Source organism: Drosophila tropicalis, unplaced genomic scaffold, assembly GCF_018151085.1.
Source record: "Drosophila tropicalis isolate 14030-0801.00 unplaced genomic scaffold, ASM1815108v1 contig_878, whole genome shotgun sequence".
Taxonomy (NCBI): domain Eukaryota; kingdom Metazoa; phylum Arthropoda; class Insecta; order Diptera; family Drosophilidae; genus Drosophila; species Drosophila tropicalis.
The window spans coordinates 15,434,884-15,450,407 of NW_027173374.1; the positions used below are offsets into that span (position 1 = coordinate 15,434,884).

The 15,524-nt window shown below is 42.4% G+C and overlaps 5 protein-coding genes across 5 annotated transcripts; 1 reads left to right on the forward strand and 4 right to left on the reverse strand.

The window, feature by feature from the left end:
- Nucleotides 1-2,398: 2,398 nt before the first annotated feature.
- On the reverse strand, nt 2,399-2,974 carry LOC137583931 (uncharacterized). The gene is made up of 2 exons (XM_068299126.1): nt 2,970-2,974; nt 2,399-2,624 (listed from the first exon to the last, which is right to left on the reverse strand). Exons 1-2 carry the CDS (start codon nt 2,972-2,974, stop codon nt 2,399-2,401), a joined length of 231 nt encoding a protein of 76 aa, XP_068155227.1.
- Nucleotides 2,975-3,143: 169 nt separating this feature from the next.
- Nucleotides 3,144-6,235, reverse strand: LOC137585474 (uncharacterized). The gene is made up of 5 exons (XM_068301264.1): nt 6,044-6,235; nt 4,596-4,712; nt 4,025-4,534; nt 3,860-3,949; nt 3,144-3,794 (listed from the first exon to the last, which is right to left on the reverse strand). The coding sequence occupies exons 1-5, from the start codon at nt 6,218-6,220 to the stop codon at nt 3,144-3,146; spliced, it is 1,545 nt and encodes a 514-aa protein (XP_068157365.1). The 5' UTR covers nt 6,221-6,235.
- Nucleotides 6,236-7,778: 1,543 nt separating this feature from the next.
- On the reverse strand, nt 7,779-9,957 carry RPA1 (replication protein A 70). Its single transcript, XM_068299380.1, has 4 exons — nt 9,801-9,957; nt 9,480-9,724; nt 8,191-9,418; nt 7,779-8,121 (listed from the first exon to the last, which is right to left on the reverse strand). The coding sequence occupies exons 1-4, from the start codon at nt 9,837-9,839 to the stop codon at nt 7,810-7,812; spliced, it is 1,824 nt and encodes a 607-aa protein (XP_068155481.1). The 5' UTR covers nt 9,840-9,957; the 3' UTR covers nt 7,779-7,809.
- Nucleotides 9,958-10,148: 191 nt separating this feature from the next.
- On the forward strand, nt 10,149-13,110 carry Mcm2 (DNA replication licensing factor Mcm2). Its single transcript, XM_068300046.1, is given in 3 exon segments — nt 10,149-12,392; nt 12,460-12,721; nt 12,724-13,110. Coding segments are annotated over 3 exon segments (2,652 nt in total). The 5' UTR covers nt 10,149-10,262; the 3' UTR covers nt 12,984-13,110.
- On the reverse strand, nt 13,098-15,087 carry LOC137584585 (probable ATP-dependent RNA helicase DDX55 homolog). Its single transcript, XM_068300047.1, is given in 2 exon segments — nt 13,098-13,431; nt 13,433-15,087. Coding segments are annotated over 2 exon segments (1,839 nt in total). The 5' UTR covers nt 15,061-15,087; the 3' UTR covers nt 13,098-13,220.
- Nucleotides 15,088-15,524: the final 437 nt, after the last annotated feature.

Below are 15,524 nucleotides of genomic sequence, written 5' to 3' on the forward strand. Positions count from 1 at the left end.
AAACTCCTTGTTGCCCGATAAAAGGCTTCAATTTCAGGATATATGTACACAGTCATTTTATATTTTATTTGCAGCAATTATAGAACAACATTCACGTTGTAAATTAACTAATATGGGCGTCCACCCTGAGAACCACTCCTCTCAAGCAGTTTTCTAATTTAGATCACATTGCGATGTCCGTGCCAATGAAATTAGCTATACCATGGCTAGGTATTTTTGGTGAAACAGTAGGAAAAGGTAATAACTAACTTGGCTTTCTACTAACTACATCCCATGTGGGACAAAATTGTCCTTTTATGTAATTAGACAGTTTAATTGGCAATCGTTAGAGTGTAGATGTAATATCACAAAAAGGATAACCTTTGTCATGCTCTTAATATATATTTAATTAGAGAAGTTACATTTGTTGGCATTAAATGAAATGAAATCACAAAAATTCAACATTTGATTGTGTTAGTAAATGTTTTTATTGTTTATGCTTGCTACAGTGAAAACTCACCCAACAAAGACTTCCATTTTCATTATGGAACCGTTGTTTGATTTGTGACCATCCAAAGGCACTTTTCACTGCTATTCAAAAATTATTTGCATTTTAATTACAAATGTCATCGCATCGTATTTGTATTTTTGTTTCGTTTGATAATGAGAATTTGGTGCATTCGAGTGTCAACTAATTGAAAATGTTTGCTTTTAGTAGTTTTTAAAGTCCTTAAATTTGGCCCACCCATGAAGCAATTTTCGCGGACCGCTCAAAGAGAAGATCTGCATTTGCAAAGTGGTCGCAATTTTTTGCTCGCCTTTCGATTTTTTCCTCCATCTTTTTGTGATGCGATTTTCCGCGATGACCTGCCGTTTGTTGTTGTAACGTTTTTTCGCAGATATTTTCTTTGGTTTTTCGTTTTCGCGTTTGTTGTCTCCCACGCTGATAGGCTTAGATTGCCTTTTCGTCTATTTTTGCAATCCACTGAGGTCGCCAAAGTCATCTTCATTAGCTTTGAGGTCGCTTCCTGTGAACATTTCGCGCTGTTCTTACTTTAAATGTGTTTTTAATTAAAGCCTAATTTATTAATTAGTTAAAAGGAGTTGAAAAAGAAGATGTTGTGAAAAGAACTTTAGCAGAAAGTAAGAAGTTGCTCGAACTTTAAGACATTTTTGGCCCATGAACCTCACCTTAATTCTCTTTTTTTGTTGTTTCTTTTGTTTTTTTTTTTTTTTGGTTGGGTGTAAGTTTAATGCGAAAATGCAATCAAATTAGCATTTCATTTTAATTTTAAGATAAGTAAATATTTTCGTAGGCATAAATTTTCTTATTTCAAGAGTCAGTTAAAGGCTTTCGGAAGTCATGCCAAAAAAATTCAACTAGGCTCATAATTGTCATAAGCCCGACCAACTCTTCCTTCCCTTCCCCCGCCAACTCCCTGCTGCCATTAGAAAGATGAACATTATTTCATGTGTGGTATATGTAGATTTGTTTGCTTGTATGTATGTATCTCCGACTTGGCTAATATAAAACTAAAATAATAAATGACGAGAACGTGACTTGACATTTGAGGCGTTGGGAAATCTTTTTGCCAGCTGCCAGAATTGAGTTTTTCAGTTTAAATTTAAAGAGTCGAACGTTTTAGAGTCATTGCTATCTTTAGATGGAGAGTCACTGGCAACTTTAGCAGAGACCTGCACCTATTTTAGGTTTGAAGATTAAATGAGTTCGATATCAAACAATTTTTATATATTCCATAAAAAACAATCTCTATTGTGGCACTCTAAAATAAAGGATTATTAACGAAATAACCATAGTTTAATATTTTTATTTTAACAATTTAATTATGATATTTACAAGATATTGATACTTAATTCTATATATTCATTTACATTTAATTTATTTGTTAGTTAAGGATATATAAATTTACACCCTTTAAGTTTCGAATCAGTAAATAGATAGATAAGTAGTTTAAAATTGAATTACATGTGGGAAAAACGTTATGATGTAACGTAACAAGAGCAGACAGAAGAGAGAGTTCCAATTTTTAAAGGATATAACATATTCGATGAAACCGAATAGATTTTTGTGTGATAAACTAACTAAATGAGCAAATTGTTAACAATGAAAACTAAATCCAAGCAGTCCCAATAGAAAAAATAATCTTTCCTTTATCCACAAAAAACTTTTCAAGCTGATTTAGAAGCCGTCGACAACTTTGGGCAACTTACCAAATGCGGCAAGTTGGCAAAATTCTCTTTCCCACAATAGTTTTCCAGCTAAAGGTGAACCTAAACCTGGCACCTTGGCACATCGATTGGATTATTCGAATCAAACAACGATTCGAATGCCATGCGAATGCCAAGGCCCAGTTGACTAGTCTTAGCTGCCTATGGACTGCATCTTGTTTATCTTATTTTACGTCGTTTCGGTTGCGCCGTAAAGCAAATTGTCCAATTTTAATTTGTTGATCTTATCACCACGTGCTCCATGTCCCGGTCGTCCCCAGAAGGTTTCGAAAGTGTCGAAATGTTGATTGCATAGATCCCGATCCTGTTGCTTGGACACGGAAACGGAGCGACGGTTCTGTGAGATTTGGACATTCAAATCGTGCAGATAACGCATGTCGGCGGCCGTTTGTATCCTATGGATCCGTCGCGGGGGATGCGGGTGCAGTTGGTGGGCAGCAAATTTGATTCGTCGATTGTTGTTATGGTTTATGTATTGGTTTTGTTATTGTTAGTTTTGTTTTTTTTGGTTAGCGGTTATTCGGTTTTTTGCACGGGGATACATAGAAGATTTTTGGTTGATTATGGATTTAATTTTTAATTTGATTTCTTTTTTTATGGTGATATTGGGTTTGCTCTTTTGGTTGCTATACTTTCACTTGTATTACAATGGATATTTTCTTGCTGAAGTAGTGGAATGGAGCGCGGGTGTTTTAAAAAGGGGGGCGGGGCGGGAGGTAGAGAAACCATTAAACAACAACAACATAAAATGCAAATAGAGACATTAACAATGAGGCGAGAGATTTTTTGAATGGCGCAGAGCAAGCAAATGAGAAACGGAAACGGAAACTGGTTAATGTGAAAATGGGGGAAACGGAAGTAGGAGGAGGAGATGGAGGAAGAGGAGGAGAAGGAGCTTTGAATGAAGGTGGAGCCTAACGTATGTGCACGATGAGCCGCTTGAGGCAGCAGCCCGCATTGAAAGTGGCTGTGGGGCAATTGTAGCCATGGCAGCATGGCAACTTGGGCAACCGCTTCATGTGGCTGATGTTCTTGATGATGCTGTTGATGCACTTGATCTTGTTCGGGTGTTTGGATGCATACCTATCATGCGAAGGTGTCCTTTTGGTAACGTCCGTGCTGGACAGGCTGATGGGTCGATGCAGGCCACGTCGTCGGGCCAGCAGAGGCACTAGCTCCACTCCGCCACCATTGCCATTGTTGTCTGCCGTGCTGGCATCGGGAGTCGCTGTGCTAGTGGCACCATTACTGCCTGGACAATGGGCGGCACGTCCCATTCGTGGACACAGTTTCACCGTTTTGCCGCATTCCTGCGGCTTGAGGTGATGATGCATCACCACTTTAGGTGGTGATGGGCAGCTAGAAACCTTTTTGGGACCTACTACCACCACTGGCTTCTGTGGGCTATTCATGGCAGGGCAAGTGCAAGTGCAACGTTCACAGCAGCGTTGAGGCTTTGGCTGCTGCTTATGATTGGTTCTCGATTTGCGGAATGTATTCTTCTCGGCTGGAGTAACTGGATTATCTTGGTCCAGTTCCTTTAACATCTCCTTATTGGTCCAGCCCTGCAGCATAAAGAAGAAAACATTTAGTTAATGGCTAAGAGTAGGCGGAGGCTGCTCCAACTCACCAATGACTTCATAAAACAGTTGCCAACTTCTTTGGGACTGCGCCAAGGTTTGCCGCCAGGCCCCGCCTTGCCCCACGGCTCTTTGCAGGGCTACAAAAATAGGGACAGAGATGGAAAGATATTTGTTATAGATCTAGCGAATAATGAGTAATAAATGCCGCTCACCGGCTTTTCCAGTTTGGCCTGCAAACGCTTCTTCTGCGTGGCCAGTTTCTCTTGCAATGGACAGTGGCCGGGAGGCTGGGGAGGCGGCGGCACAGGTGGCCCTTCACTCTCACTGACCACAATCTTGTCGAGCAGCGGCGGCTTGCCCTTGCATGGAGGCGAGGGCTTTTGGTAACGCAATTCAATATCCACGTGTCCTTTATTGCGAAATGACATTGATGGATGCTCTTTCAGTTGTATCTGAAGACTCTCACCCGCTGGGTGCCTCGCTTTCGGTGGTGGCAATTCCCGCTCGCAAATGGTCACAGTGCTGCTACGTGGTCCGCTCTCTTGCAAATGATGTATGGAATGGGCATGGGCCAAACGTCCCCCTGGCGGTGGACCCGGAGGCGGATGATGGTGATGATGATGATGATAAGCAGCCAGTGGATTATTGCTGCATTTCTTTTGCATGGAAAAATAATCATTATAGCGACATGGCTGCAGTGAGTTCATCCTGTGAGCAGTGGTCTAGGGAAAAGAAGTAGAGCGATTAAGCGCGGCAGGTGGCACATGGCGAATGGACTCTTACCACAGTGGGCGTTGAGTGAAGGCCAACGGCCGTAATGTCCTTGCGTCGCACTTCAATATTGGGTGCACCACCTCCTGGACGACCCCAAGGACAATGTTGATGAAAAAGATCGTAATACTGTTAACAGGAAAGCGCGAGTTAATATTTTTTCTCCCAGTGTAGACTCCTCCTTCTCGTGATTATGTAGTCAACTTATGTGTCTTATCGATTTAATGGCAGCCTATTTATGCTTCGCTTTAGTGTGTCACTACGTAGGCTAGGCCTTTGTTTACGGAAATTGGCAATAACAGCCCCCAGCTCACATCTGCCCCCTTACTTTTGGCTTTTGTTTGTAGGTTGTTGTTATAGTTGCAATTGTGGAGTGCCTCAAACTCGTTCACCCATATATGGCTGAGGCCTCGTAACTCAAGCTGCAGCTGCCCAAAAATATATATCAAGTCACTGTAGTCACGCAAAGGAGCTCTCAACTGACTTCAAGTTGGGCCAGGATGAAGCGTTGCCTTCTTCAATCGTTTTTGATTTGATTACTAAAGTCAAAATTGTCAAAGGGTTTGTTGAACCAAAAAAAATACCAGAGAACGGATTTATTACATGTTGCTTGGCGTAGGTCTTTGAACTGCTGCCACAATATCGCGTGGGTGAGATTTGATTTTTACTAGCAAATAGTATTTTCCAGAATAAATTTCTATAGAACTTTAAGTTGTCTTCTAAGCTCTTCAATCGTTTACTTTGATTAGAATCTAACTGAATTGGAAATGCAAAATCGCTTAGATGTCATGATGGAGCAAATATATTTGTATTCACAGAATTGCTATTTATTCACAACTGGTAAGAAACATGTTTTACCATTCAAAATGGGTGAAATTCATATAAATTCATTACTTTTAATGTATGGCTCTTATTTTTAACTTTATATGATGAATTTAGACTCTTATTCATCATACCTTTTATATGATGAGAAGCTGATCTTATGTTGTAAAGAATAAAGAGAACTACAAAGTGTTAGTTTGTCCTATCTTTGAACTGTCGGATCTTTCAACCATCTGGAAAAGTATAGCATACATTTCAGGGCAAAGAAATATTTGTGTCATGCTACGAATTCTTTTGACCAATGATAACTTTGACTATTGAATGATATCCCACATGGCCCCATAATCATTTCGGCGTATCATTTGCACTTATTTCACATATTGATCCTGCGATCCTCAACTTAGTCGGACTTAGCAATAATATTCCCCACAGATTTTAATAAAAGCTCTTTTGCTATCTCAGAATTCAACACAACTCAACTTAATTTGGAATTAATGCTTTAAATTCAACAATCAGCTTAATATATATTTTTTAACGACCGTAAGCTCAAAGTATTCGTACAATTAGACGGGTAATTATCAGTTCACCACATCGATTAAACACGTAAAAAAAAAAAGCAAAAATGGAGTAATACACACCTCCTGTTTGTCCTTCTCCTTGCGGGCGCATTCCTCGGCCTTGCGGCGTCTCCACATACGTAAACTTTCCTCAGCGTTTTTGCGCTCAACTAGACGCTTCTTCTCTTCGCACCACATCAACGGATGTTGGATGTGGTCATGACAGAAATTGCCACCCATTTCATCACTGGTTGTCATTCTGTATGCTGGCTCTGTGCTCGTCCGGGTCTGGAGATTGGGTAAGCGGAAGTAGCGCTGCGTTCAGCAAATGCCGCGTTACTAAAACCAGTCTCGTGCTCAACTTAACCCAAACCATAGACTCGAGTCTCATATACACAGTTGGTTGGCTGCACACTGATCCGTACCTGGCACGTGCTAGCTCAACAATTTTCCTCTAAACCACTTTGGTTGGCTCGTTGTCTAGGCAGCGCCAGCGGCGGTGGCGGTGGCGGTGGCGGCGGCGGTGGCGACGACGTCGACGTTTACTATTTATAGCCTAGGTTAAGGCACGTGAGTTGAGCACGGCTAGCATCTGTCCTTGAAGTTCAGGAGGACTAGAGGGATTGCATTCCATTTGCGTAACTATAATTTTGTTGGCCATTTATGTAAATATTTCTTTTTGCTTCAATGTTGGAGAGTTTTTGGGTAAACATTCAGTCAGGCAGTTAGTCAGTCAGTCGATGGCGTAACGATGCTTGGACATAAAATAAATTTCGTTTTATATTGCGCAAAAATTGTGCCACGACTGCCTTAACTTAACCCAATTCCAATAGCTACTTCTGTGGCCTTTTCCATTTAAGGCTGTCTTAATAAAAAAGGAAAGTTCTCGTTAGCCATAGATAGCCATGGCGAAAATCGCTGCAGCATTGCGTGTCTCAATAGAACTTGTTGATGTTCCAATCGAACAATTATGCACACTTAATATATGTAAGAGCCCATAATTTGGATTAGGTCGTTTGTCCCAGTTTCGGATGTATCAGAAATAAGTAATTAGGCCGAGTATTTTGTACCCCTGAACCCATCAAATTCGTTTTAGCTACTATTTTCATATCCATTTTGGTTAATTCTGACAATTATGTTTAGTTTTTCATATTATCCCATATGTAAAATTACGCAGAATTGCACCCATAAGTATGCTACAAAATCTGTAGAATGCGAAAGTCCTCAAAAACAGCAATCAGTAACATTTATACCATAATAATAAAGCTTTTTCTATGACTGTTGGAATGACATTCAATTGATTTCAACCTTTGGTTGTAATCCTAAAGATTTTACCAACTTTTAAAGTTAATGTTGCTTTTAAATATTTTTGGAGGAGTTTTTTAAAATGAACATACTAACATTCCTTATTGTTCCTTACTGCTGAGTATAAAACTGAGGAATTAAAACACTTCTATCTGCCAGCAAAGTTGGCGAATCATAATAAACCAATATTGTTTATCTGGCGCATTCACAAAACAATCATTCCGTTGAATAAAATAACAATGTGTGATACATATTTTTGACAATTTTATATTCCATATTCAAAATGTACCAACTTGTGTATGCTACAGAGAGATATTATGTTGAAGGAATGAATCTCAAGTTTAAAACCAATTAATGATCAACTGGTTTCTTTCTGGTTTCTGATTTCTCTTTTGGCAATTAATGTACATACAATCATATAAATATTATTTGCAAAACGATTAAGTTGATTCCATATATGGAATAGAATAAATTTCATTCTTATTTGTATGGCTTATTGAAAATATATGTATTTTGGAACGTGCACTGCACTTAGAGGAAATTTAATTGGAGCTGCCAATGCCAGTTAGCTGCTGGAGTTCCTTAATCAAATATTTATTGTAATCTTTATAGTTAATGGGTGAGATGGACTGGACTGTGAGCTTGTTGCGAGTCGTGTCGCCGTAGACTTCGTTCTTACAACGCAATTTGAAAATGTAAGCAGAGAAATTCACGCCCGAGAACATTTTTTCTGCTGTGGGTGGATCGTTTTCCAGTGCCTCGCCCACCTCTTGGGCACTGTGCTTGAGAAGCTGCTCACCAATCTCGCTGAAACAGGTGACCCATCGGTTTGAGGTCCAATCACCAATGCTTAACTAAGAAAATAGAAGAGCATTTAAACATTAGTATAATCTCCTGTGGGAGAATATAAATTTGCTACTTACATTGACGAGCAGGCGATATTTGAAATTGGGGAAATCTTGATTGCAACGTTCACAGCGATAGCGATCGTTGCCCTCATCGATGACCTTCTTGTTGCATTCGGCCTGGGGGCAAGCCTTGTAGAAGGCATTTTCCTGCTTCACAATGTGAACCACAGCCTTGCATTGGAAGTAATCGGGTTTGTCCCCACTGCCCAAGTTACGATCTCGGGCATCTTTAAAGGTCATCCAGTCGGCGGCAAATGTTCCTCCGCCTGTGCGCGCAGATACCATATTGGCAATATTGTCACCACCTCCATTATCAAACCAACCACGCAGTTTGTGAGCCTCTGGAATATCGGGATTTATCTTCATGATGGAGCCACCGCCCAGGCTGAGACTTTTGCCACCGTTGAACTCATTGATACGCGTTCCCTTGACCAAAATTACCGGCTGGACATGTCCATCAAAATTGACGGCATCATCGCCCCACAATGTCAGACTAATGGCTGAGTTACTCATATCCACCAGGGTAAGGTCACGTTTTTTGAACTCCTTGTTGGTGGTGCGCGAAGTGAAAGCCTGTAGTTCGCCAACCTCTTTACAAATTCCAATGGTGTCCACTGCCGCCTTGTTTTCCATATTGGAGACTTGGGAAATGGGCACCAAATCGTATTTAATCTCGGGAATACTATCCTCTTCATCCTCGCACATCTGAACCATCGTCTCCCCCGTAAAGGTCATCTCGTAGTCATTCTTCAGTTGGGAGTATTGTTTATTAGCCGGCTTTAGCTGACACTTGGAGAAATAATAGACACCATCGACCTGGATGAGATCGTAAAACTTATCGCATTGCTCCTTGAAAGCGGTAGCACGTATTTCACCAGACTCGTCCATTAAATCCATACTAAACAATTTGCCCTCTCCGCGTGGATTACTCCAAGTGCGTATGGCCGTTTTGGCGGTAACTCGAGCCTTGATAACCCATTTATTCTGATATGGGCTCAAACTGGCTATTGGATGAGTTAATCCAGCATTAAGTGTAGAATTCATGGTGCTGTTGTTGATATTATTATTGTTGTTCTTGCTGCTGTTGTTATTGCCAAAGAGGGGCTCTTTTTTGGCGGGAATGGAAGGGGCTGCGGGGGCGGGTGTTTTCTTGGCATTCTCATAGGTTACCGGCTCGCCGATCTTGCTCTTCTGCTCGGATCCAGATTTAAGAACACTCAAGTCGTTGATGATTAGGACGCGTCTGAAAAACAGGAATCAAAATATGTCAACATCTTTAAAACTGAGCAATTGATTACACTTACTTTCCCACCCCCTCTTTGCCCACCAAGGATGTCATATATTTGTCCAGTCGGACAATGGTGAACTCCTCCAAATCACCCGTTTGATGCAGATGATTCAATTGGCTGGCCAACATGGCGTAGCTATTGAAGTACATGCCATCAGATATTAAAATGCGATAGCGTTCCGAATCCACATTGCTATTGATTCGCTTGATGGCCAGAATCTGTAGGACAGGACATTCCACATCCTCGCCTTGCATTATACGCTGCACAAGACGGAAAAGAAACACACATAAAAGCAATTGCTGCAATAGCTTGGATGAATTTCAAGTGGATACTTACGGCAATCACACCAGACGACAAAGACACATTGGCCGACATCTTGTAAATTAATTTATTTATTTCACGAATTTCGCAATTTCTTGTGTGTGAATTTGTGTTTTCTTGCCAGGGATTCAGAATGCGAAGCTATGAAGAGGCGGGAAATATCGACCGAATTCGCCGATCAGCAGCGGGCAAATTCGCCTCGCAATGTGGAGTAAATTCGCCTCGAATTTTGTATCGAACTCGCACATGTTATCGATATAACGTCGATAATATTGTGGTCTATCGATAACTTTCAGCTTACGTTCGTAGTGTTGACAGCGCGTTTTTTCGGGGTCTATCGATTACTTTCAGTTGTGTCCAACACTTTTCCCGCGCTTTTCACACGCGTCGCCACTCACAACAAACGAAACAAGAGCGGAATAAAATCAGAGAGTTCAATTAATTTATTTTAAATAAATACTGCCTGCCTAAAGCACTATGGATAATCCAAGTTCACCGCCACCAAATACGCCAAGCGATGTAATTGATCGCAGAGCCACCATGACCTCGCCAGTGGGAGATTTCGAACCTTTTGAGAATGAGGATGAGATTCTTGGGGATCAGACTGTGCGCGATGAGGTGGAGGAGGAAGATGGCGAGGAACTGTTTGGTGACAACATGGAAAATGATTATCGTCCCATGCCCGAGCTGGATCATTATGATCCCGCTATGCTGGACGATGAGGAGGACTTCTCAGAGATTTCACAGGCCGATCGTTTCGCAGCTGAGTCGGAGATGCGTAAGCGAGATCGGGCTGCTGGCATACACCGCGATGATCGTGATGTGGGCTTTGGTCAGTCTGATGATGAGGATGATGTTGGACCAAGGGCCAAGCGGCGAGCCGGAGAGAAAGCCGCTGTTGGCGAAGTGGAAGATGCCGAAATGATTGAATCTATTGAGAACTTGGAAGACACCAAGGGTCACTCAACAAAGGAGTGGGTTAGCATGTTGGGACCACGCACCGAAATAGCTAATCGTTTCCAATCGTTCCTCCGCACCTTTGTGGATGAGCGTGGCGCCTACACCTATCGAGATCGGATTCGTCGCATGTGTGAACAAAACAAATCCTCATTTGTAGTATCATACACTGATCTGGCTAACAAAGAGCATGTGCTGGCATACTTTTTGCCCGAGGCACCCTTCCAAATGCTCGAGATCTTCGACAAAGTGGCCAAAGAAATGGTTCTGTCCATTTTTCCCACATACGAACGTGTGACCACAGAGATTCATGTGAGAATTTCAGAGCTGCCGTTAATCGAGGAGCTACGAACATTCCGAAAACTACATCTTAACCAACTAGTTCGTACCCTGGGCGTGGTGACGGCCACCACGGGTGTGTTGCCTCAATTATCGGTGATCAAATACGATTGTGTCAAGTGTGGCTATGTGTTGGGTCCCTTTGTGCAGTCCCAGAATTCTGAAGTTAAGCCAGGCTCCTGCCCGGAATGCCAGAGCTTTGGTCCCTTCTCCATCAACATGGAACAGACTCTGTATCGAAATTATCAGAAGATCACACTTCAAGAATCTCCTGGACGAATACCTGCTGGACGTATACCACGTAGTAAGGATTGCATCTTGCTGGCGGATCTGTGTGATCAGTGTAAGCCAGGCGACGAATTGGAGGTCACAGGCATCTATACCAACAACTATGATGGATCTCTAAACACGGATCAGGGTTTCCCTGTCTTTGCCACTGTGATTATAGCCAACCATGTGGTCGTGAAAGACTCCAAGCAGGTGGTGCAGTCCCTTACCGACGAGGATATAGCGACCATTCAGAAACTAAGCAAAGATCCGCGCATCGCTGAGCGAGTTGTGGCCTCCATGGCTCCCTCCATCTATGGGCATGACTATATCAAGCGAGCCCTGGCGCTAGCCCTCTTTGGCGGCGAGTCCAAAAATCCCGGAGAGAAGCATAAGGTGCGTGGCGATATCAATTTGCTGATCTGCGGTGATCCCGGTACGGCCAAATCTCAGTTCCTGAAGTACACGGAAAAGATTGCTCCTCGAGCTGTTTTCACTACTGGCCAAGGAGCCAGCGCTGTCGGTCTCACAGCCTATGTTCGACGCAATCCCGTCTCAAAGGAGTGGACCCTAGAGGCAGGAGCTTTGGTCCTGGCTGATCAAGGCGTCTGTCTAATCGACGAGTTTGACAAAATGAACGACCAGGATCGTACCTCCATACATGAGGCCATGGAACAGCAGTCAATATCCATTTCGAAGGCTGGCATTGTTACCTCACTGCAGGCACGCTGCACGGTGATAGCCGCTGCCAATCCTATTGGTGGTCGCTATGATCCTTCGATGACCTTTTCGGAGAATGTTAATCTTTCGGAGCCTATTCTATCGCGTTTCGATATTTTGTGTGTGGTAAAAGATGAATTCGATCCAATGCAGGATCAGCATTTGGCCAAGTTCGTGGTCCATTCGCATATGAAACATCATCCCAGCGAAGAGGAGGTACCCGAAATCGATGAACCACAATTAAAGAGTGTCGATGAGATTCCCCAGGATTTACTGCGTCAATATATTGTCTATGCCAAGGAAAATATAAGACCTAAGCTTACGGTAAGTTTCTAGATTACCCTCTCTTTAGTTACACCTATTAAATCTACACCCACTTCTGAATTTTTAGAATATTGATGAAGATAAGATTGCCAAAATGTATGCACAATTGCGCCAGGAATCCTTTGCCACAGGTTCGTTACCCATCACTGTGCGTCACATAGAGAGTGTAATCCGAATGTCCGAGGCTCATGCTCGCTTGCATCTGCGCGAGAATGTCCTGGAGGCTGATGTCAGCATGGCTATTCGTATGATGCTCGAGAGTTTCATTGAGGCTCAAAAGTTCAGTGTCATGAAAAAGATGCGTAACACATTCCAAAAGTATTTGGCCTTCCAAAAGATCACTCCGAACTGCTGTTCTTCATACTCCGTCAATTGACATTGGATCAATTGGCCTACATTCGTTGCAAGGATGGTCCTAGTGCCACACATGTCGAGATTATGGAGCGAGATCTGATCGAAAGGGCCAAGCAGCTGGATATCAGCAACCTTAAGCCATTCTATGAATCTGAACTATTCCGGTCGAATGGTTTCTCATACGATCCCAAGCGTCGTACCATTCTTCAGATTGTTGTTGATGGTAATACCGCCTAAGAAGGTGTCCTAATTTCTAAGAATCGTCTGTTCTCATCTCATTTAGTTTCTGTATGTTTGTTTTGTTAATCCTTCCGCTAAATCCATCAATCATTTAATATTTAATTTAATAAATTGAGTAAAAATATGTTATGTTTATTTTAAGTAAGAAATGTCGATCTATCAGAAATCTATATTTATAAGTATATCATTTTTTTTTATGATAATCTATGTATATACAGATAGATACTTTTCACATCAGTTATCTCCGTCAATTCCCATGGCCTTGTCATAGTCGTCTTCGGTTATTTTCTTCTTTTTCAAACGTTTAAACAATCGAATATCACTGGCCAGCTCATCCAGATCCTCCTGGCTAAATTGTTGCTTTCTCTTTCGTGTAACTTGTTCGGCTTGGGCGTCCTTTTTACGTTGTTTTTTGGCCTTGCGCAGTTCCTTTTTGACTTTGCGTCAAGTTTTGCTTTTTGGTTTGATCCCAGGATTCGGTACGTTTTTTATGCAGTTTCTGTCCTGGCCAACTGCCTGTCTGTTCATATTCCTGGAGTTTTCGCTGACGCACTTGCTCCTTTTGGGAATTCTTATACGACAGTTTATTGGGATCTACTTCGCATTTAGGTGGAATATAGCCATCGCCTTTATAGTTCTTCAGTTCGGGCATACGGGGCAGCTGGATTAGACCATAAGTGGTGGCCATTTTGCCGAGATCTAGATCTTTTAGACGCAAAATGGCGCTGCATTCGTGCTTGGTGTAGGCTCGCACGTTGGAGACAAATGCTCGCATACCCTTGTCGTAGACGCCCTTGTCGGCTATCTGCAGGCGATGCAGTTGCTCCAGTGTGTTGTCCAAGAGCTTTCTTTCCTTCTCTTGACTGTCATTTTTAATATAGTCTTGAGGCAGTTCACTTAGTTCAACCTTTTGATTTAGTTTTAAGAAATTGACATACGCATCTTCGCTAGGCAGGAGTAGAACCAAGGCGTTACCCTCGTTCCCTTGGCGCGCTGTGCGACCAACGCGATGCACAAAACTGGAGGCATTTGGTGGAGGATCCCATTGGACGACCCACTCGATTTCGGGTACATCCAAGCCTCGTGCTAGCACATCCGTACAGAGGAGTACCGCCTGCGATTCACTGCGGAATTTCTCTACCACACTGGCTCGTTTATTCTTCATTTTGCCATGAATGCCCAGCGCTGGTCGATTGGTCAGCAGGCGGGGCAATGTCTCTGCCCAATACTCCACACATGCGCAGGTTGGAAAGAAGACCATCACCTTGCCCGAGCTTGTAGCAGGAGATCGAAGGAACTGCAGCAGCGTGAGAAATTTTTGTTGAGGCTCAACAATTTTGTAAAAGTTCTGTAGCTTGGCTGGCGTATTAACCGATGCCTTCTCCTTCACTGAAACCAGGACAGGATTACGCAGACCGGCTCGTATCAGATCTGTCACTTCGGTGGTCTGTGTAGCCGAAAAAAGACCAGTTCTTCGCTGGCGTGGCAAGTAGCCCAATATATTATTGATGCTCGTCTTAAAACCCAAATCCAGCAGCCTATCCGCCTCATCCAGAACCAGGAATTCTAAACTCTTAACGCGAGCTGCCAAGTTGAGGTCATCAGCTGCTCCTTTGCGTTGGAATAGATCTTCTAAACGACCCGGAGTGCTCATCAGAATGCATGGTGAATCACGTTTGAGCATAGCAATGTCCTCTCCAATGCTATTGCCGCCTACAATCAGCTGCTGATTCAAATAGTCCAGCTCTTCATGGGCCAGAAAGTGGCCCAGCACATCGGATATTTGACGAGCCAACTCACGTGTGGGTGAAATGATAAGAGCCCCCACTTCCTTGGCCCCCCAAGGTGTCTCCTTGTGCCGTCGCTGTAGGATCTCCAACAGAGGCACCAAAAACGCCAAAGTCTTGCCGCTTCCAGTGACTGCCTCGGCGGACACATCTTTGCGAGCCAGTAGCAAGGGAATCGCTGCCGTCTGCACTGGCGTCATTACATCAAAACCAAATCCTTGGATTACCGACAGCACAGGCTCCGAAATTGGCGGCTTGTCCAAGGAGTTCCATTTTTTGCGTGACATTCTAACAAAACAAAACAAATCACACGTGTGAACAGACTTAGTGTTGTGAGGGGCAAAAATCAACACGTAAGTAGTGTTGCGCAATTCGTAAATGTTGCCCGCCAAGATTTGATTCGTACTGAATTGAAAAGTAAATGAAATATTCCCTCTATACTGTTTTTAACCAAAAATAAAACCATTTCCAAGTTCATTTCAAATATTTTTATTTTAAAATACTGTAAATATATATTTATATATATGTATGTATAATGCAATTATGTAAATGTATCGCAGTGAACTAAATACACAATTTAAATAGAATCCATTATAGACTAAATACAACTTGCCATTTTCATTTTTTTTTTTTTAAATTTTTGTTTTCGTTTTTTATCATTTGATTTCATACTTAGTAAATAATATAAGAGATGCATATATAAGGCCCCCGACGCCAACTTTCTTCCATACACAGTCTGGGCGCATTAAAA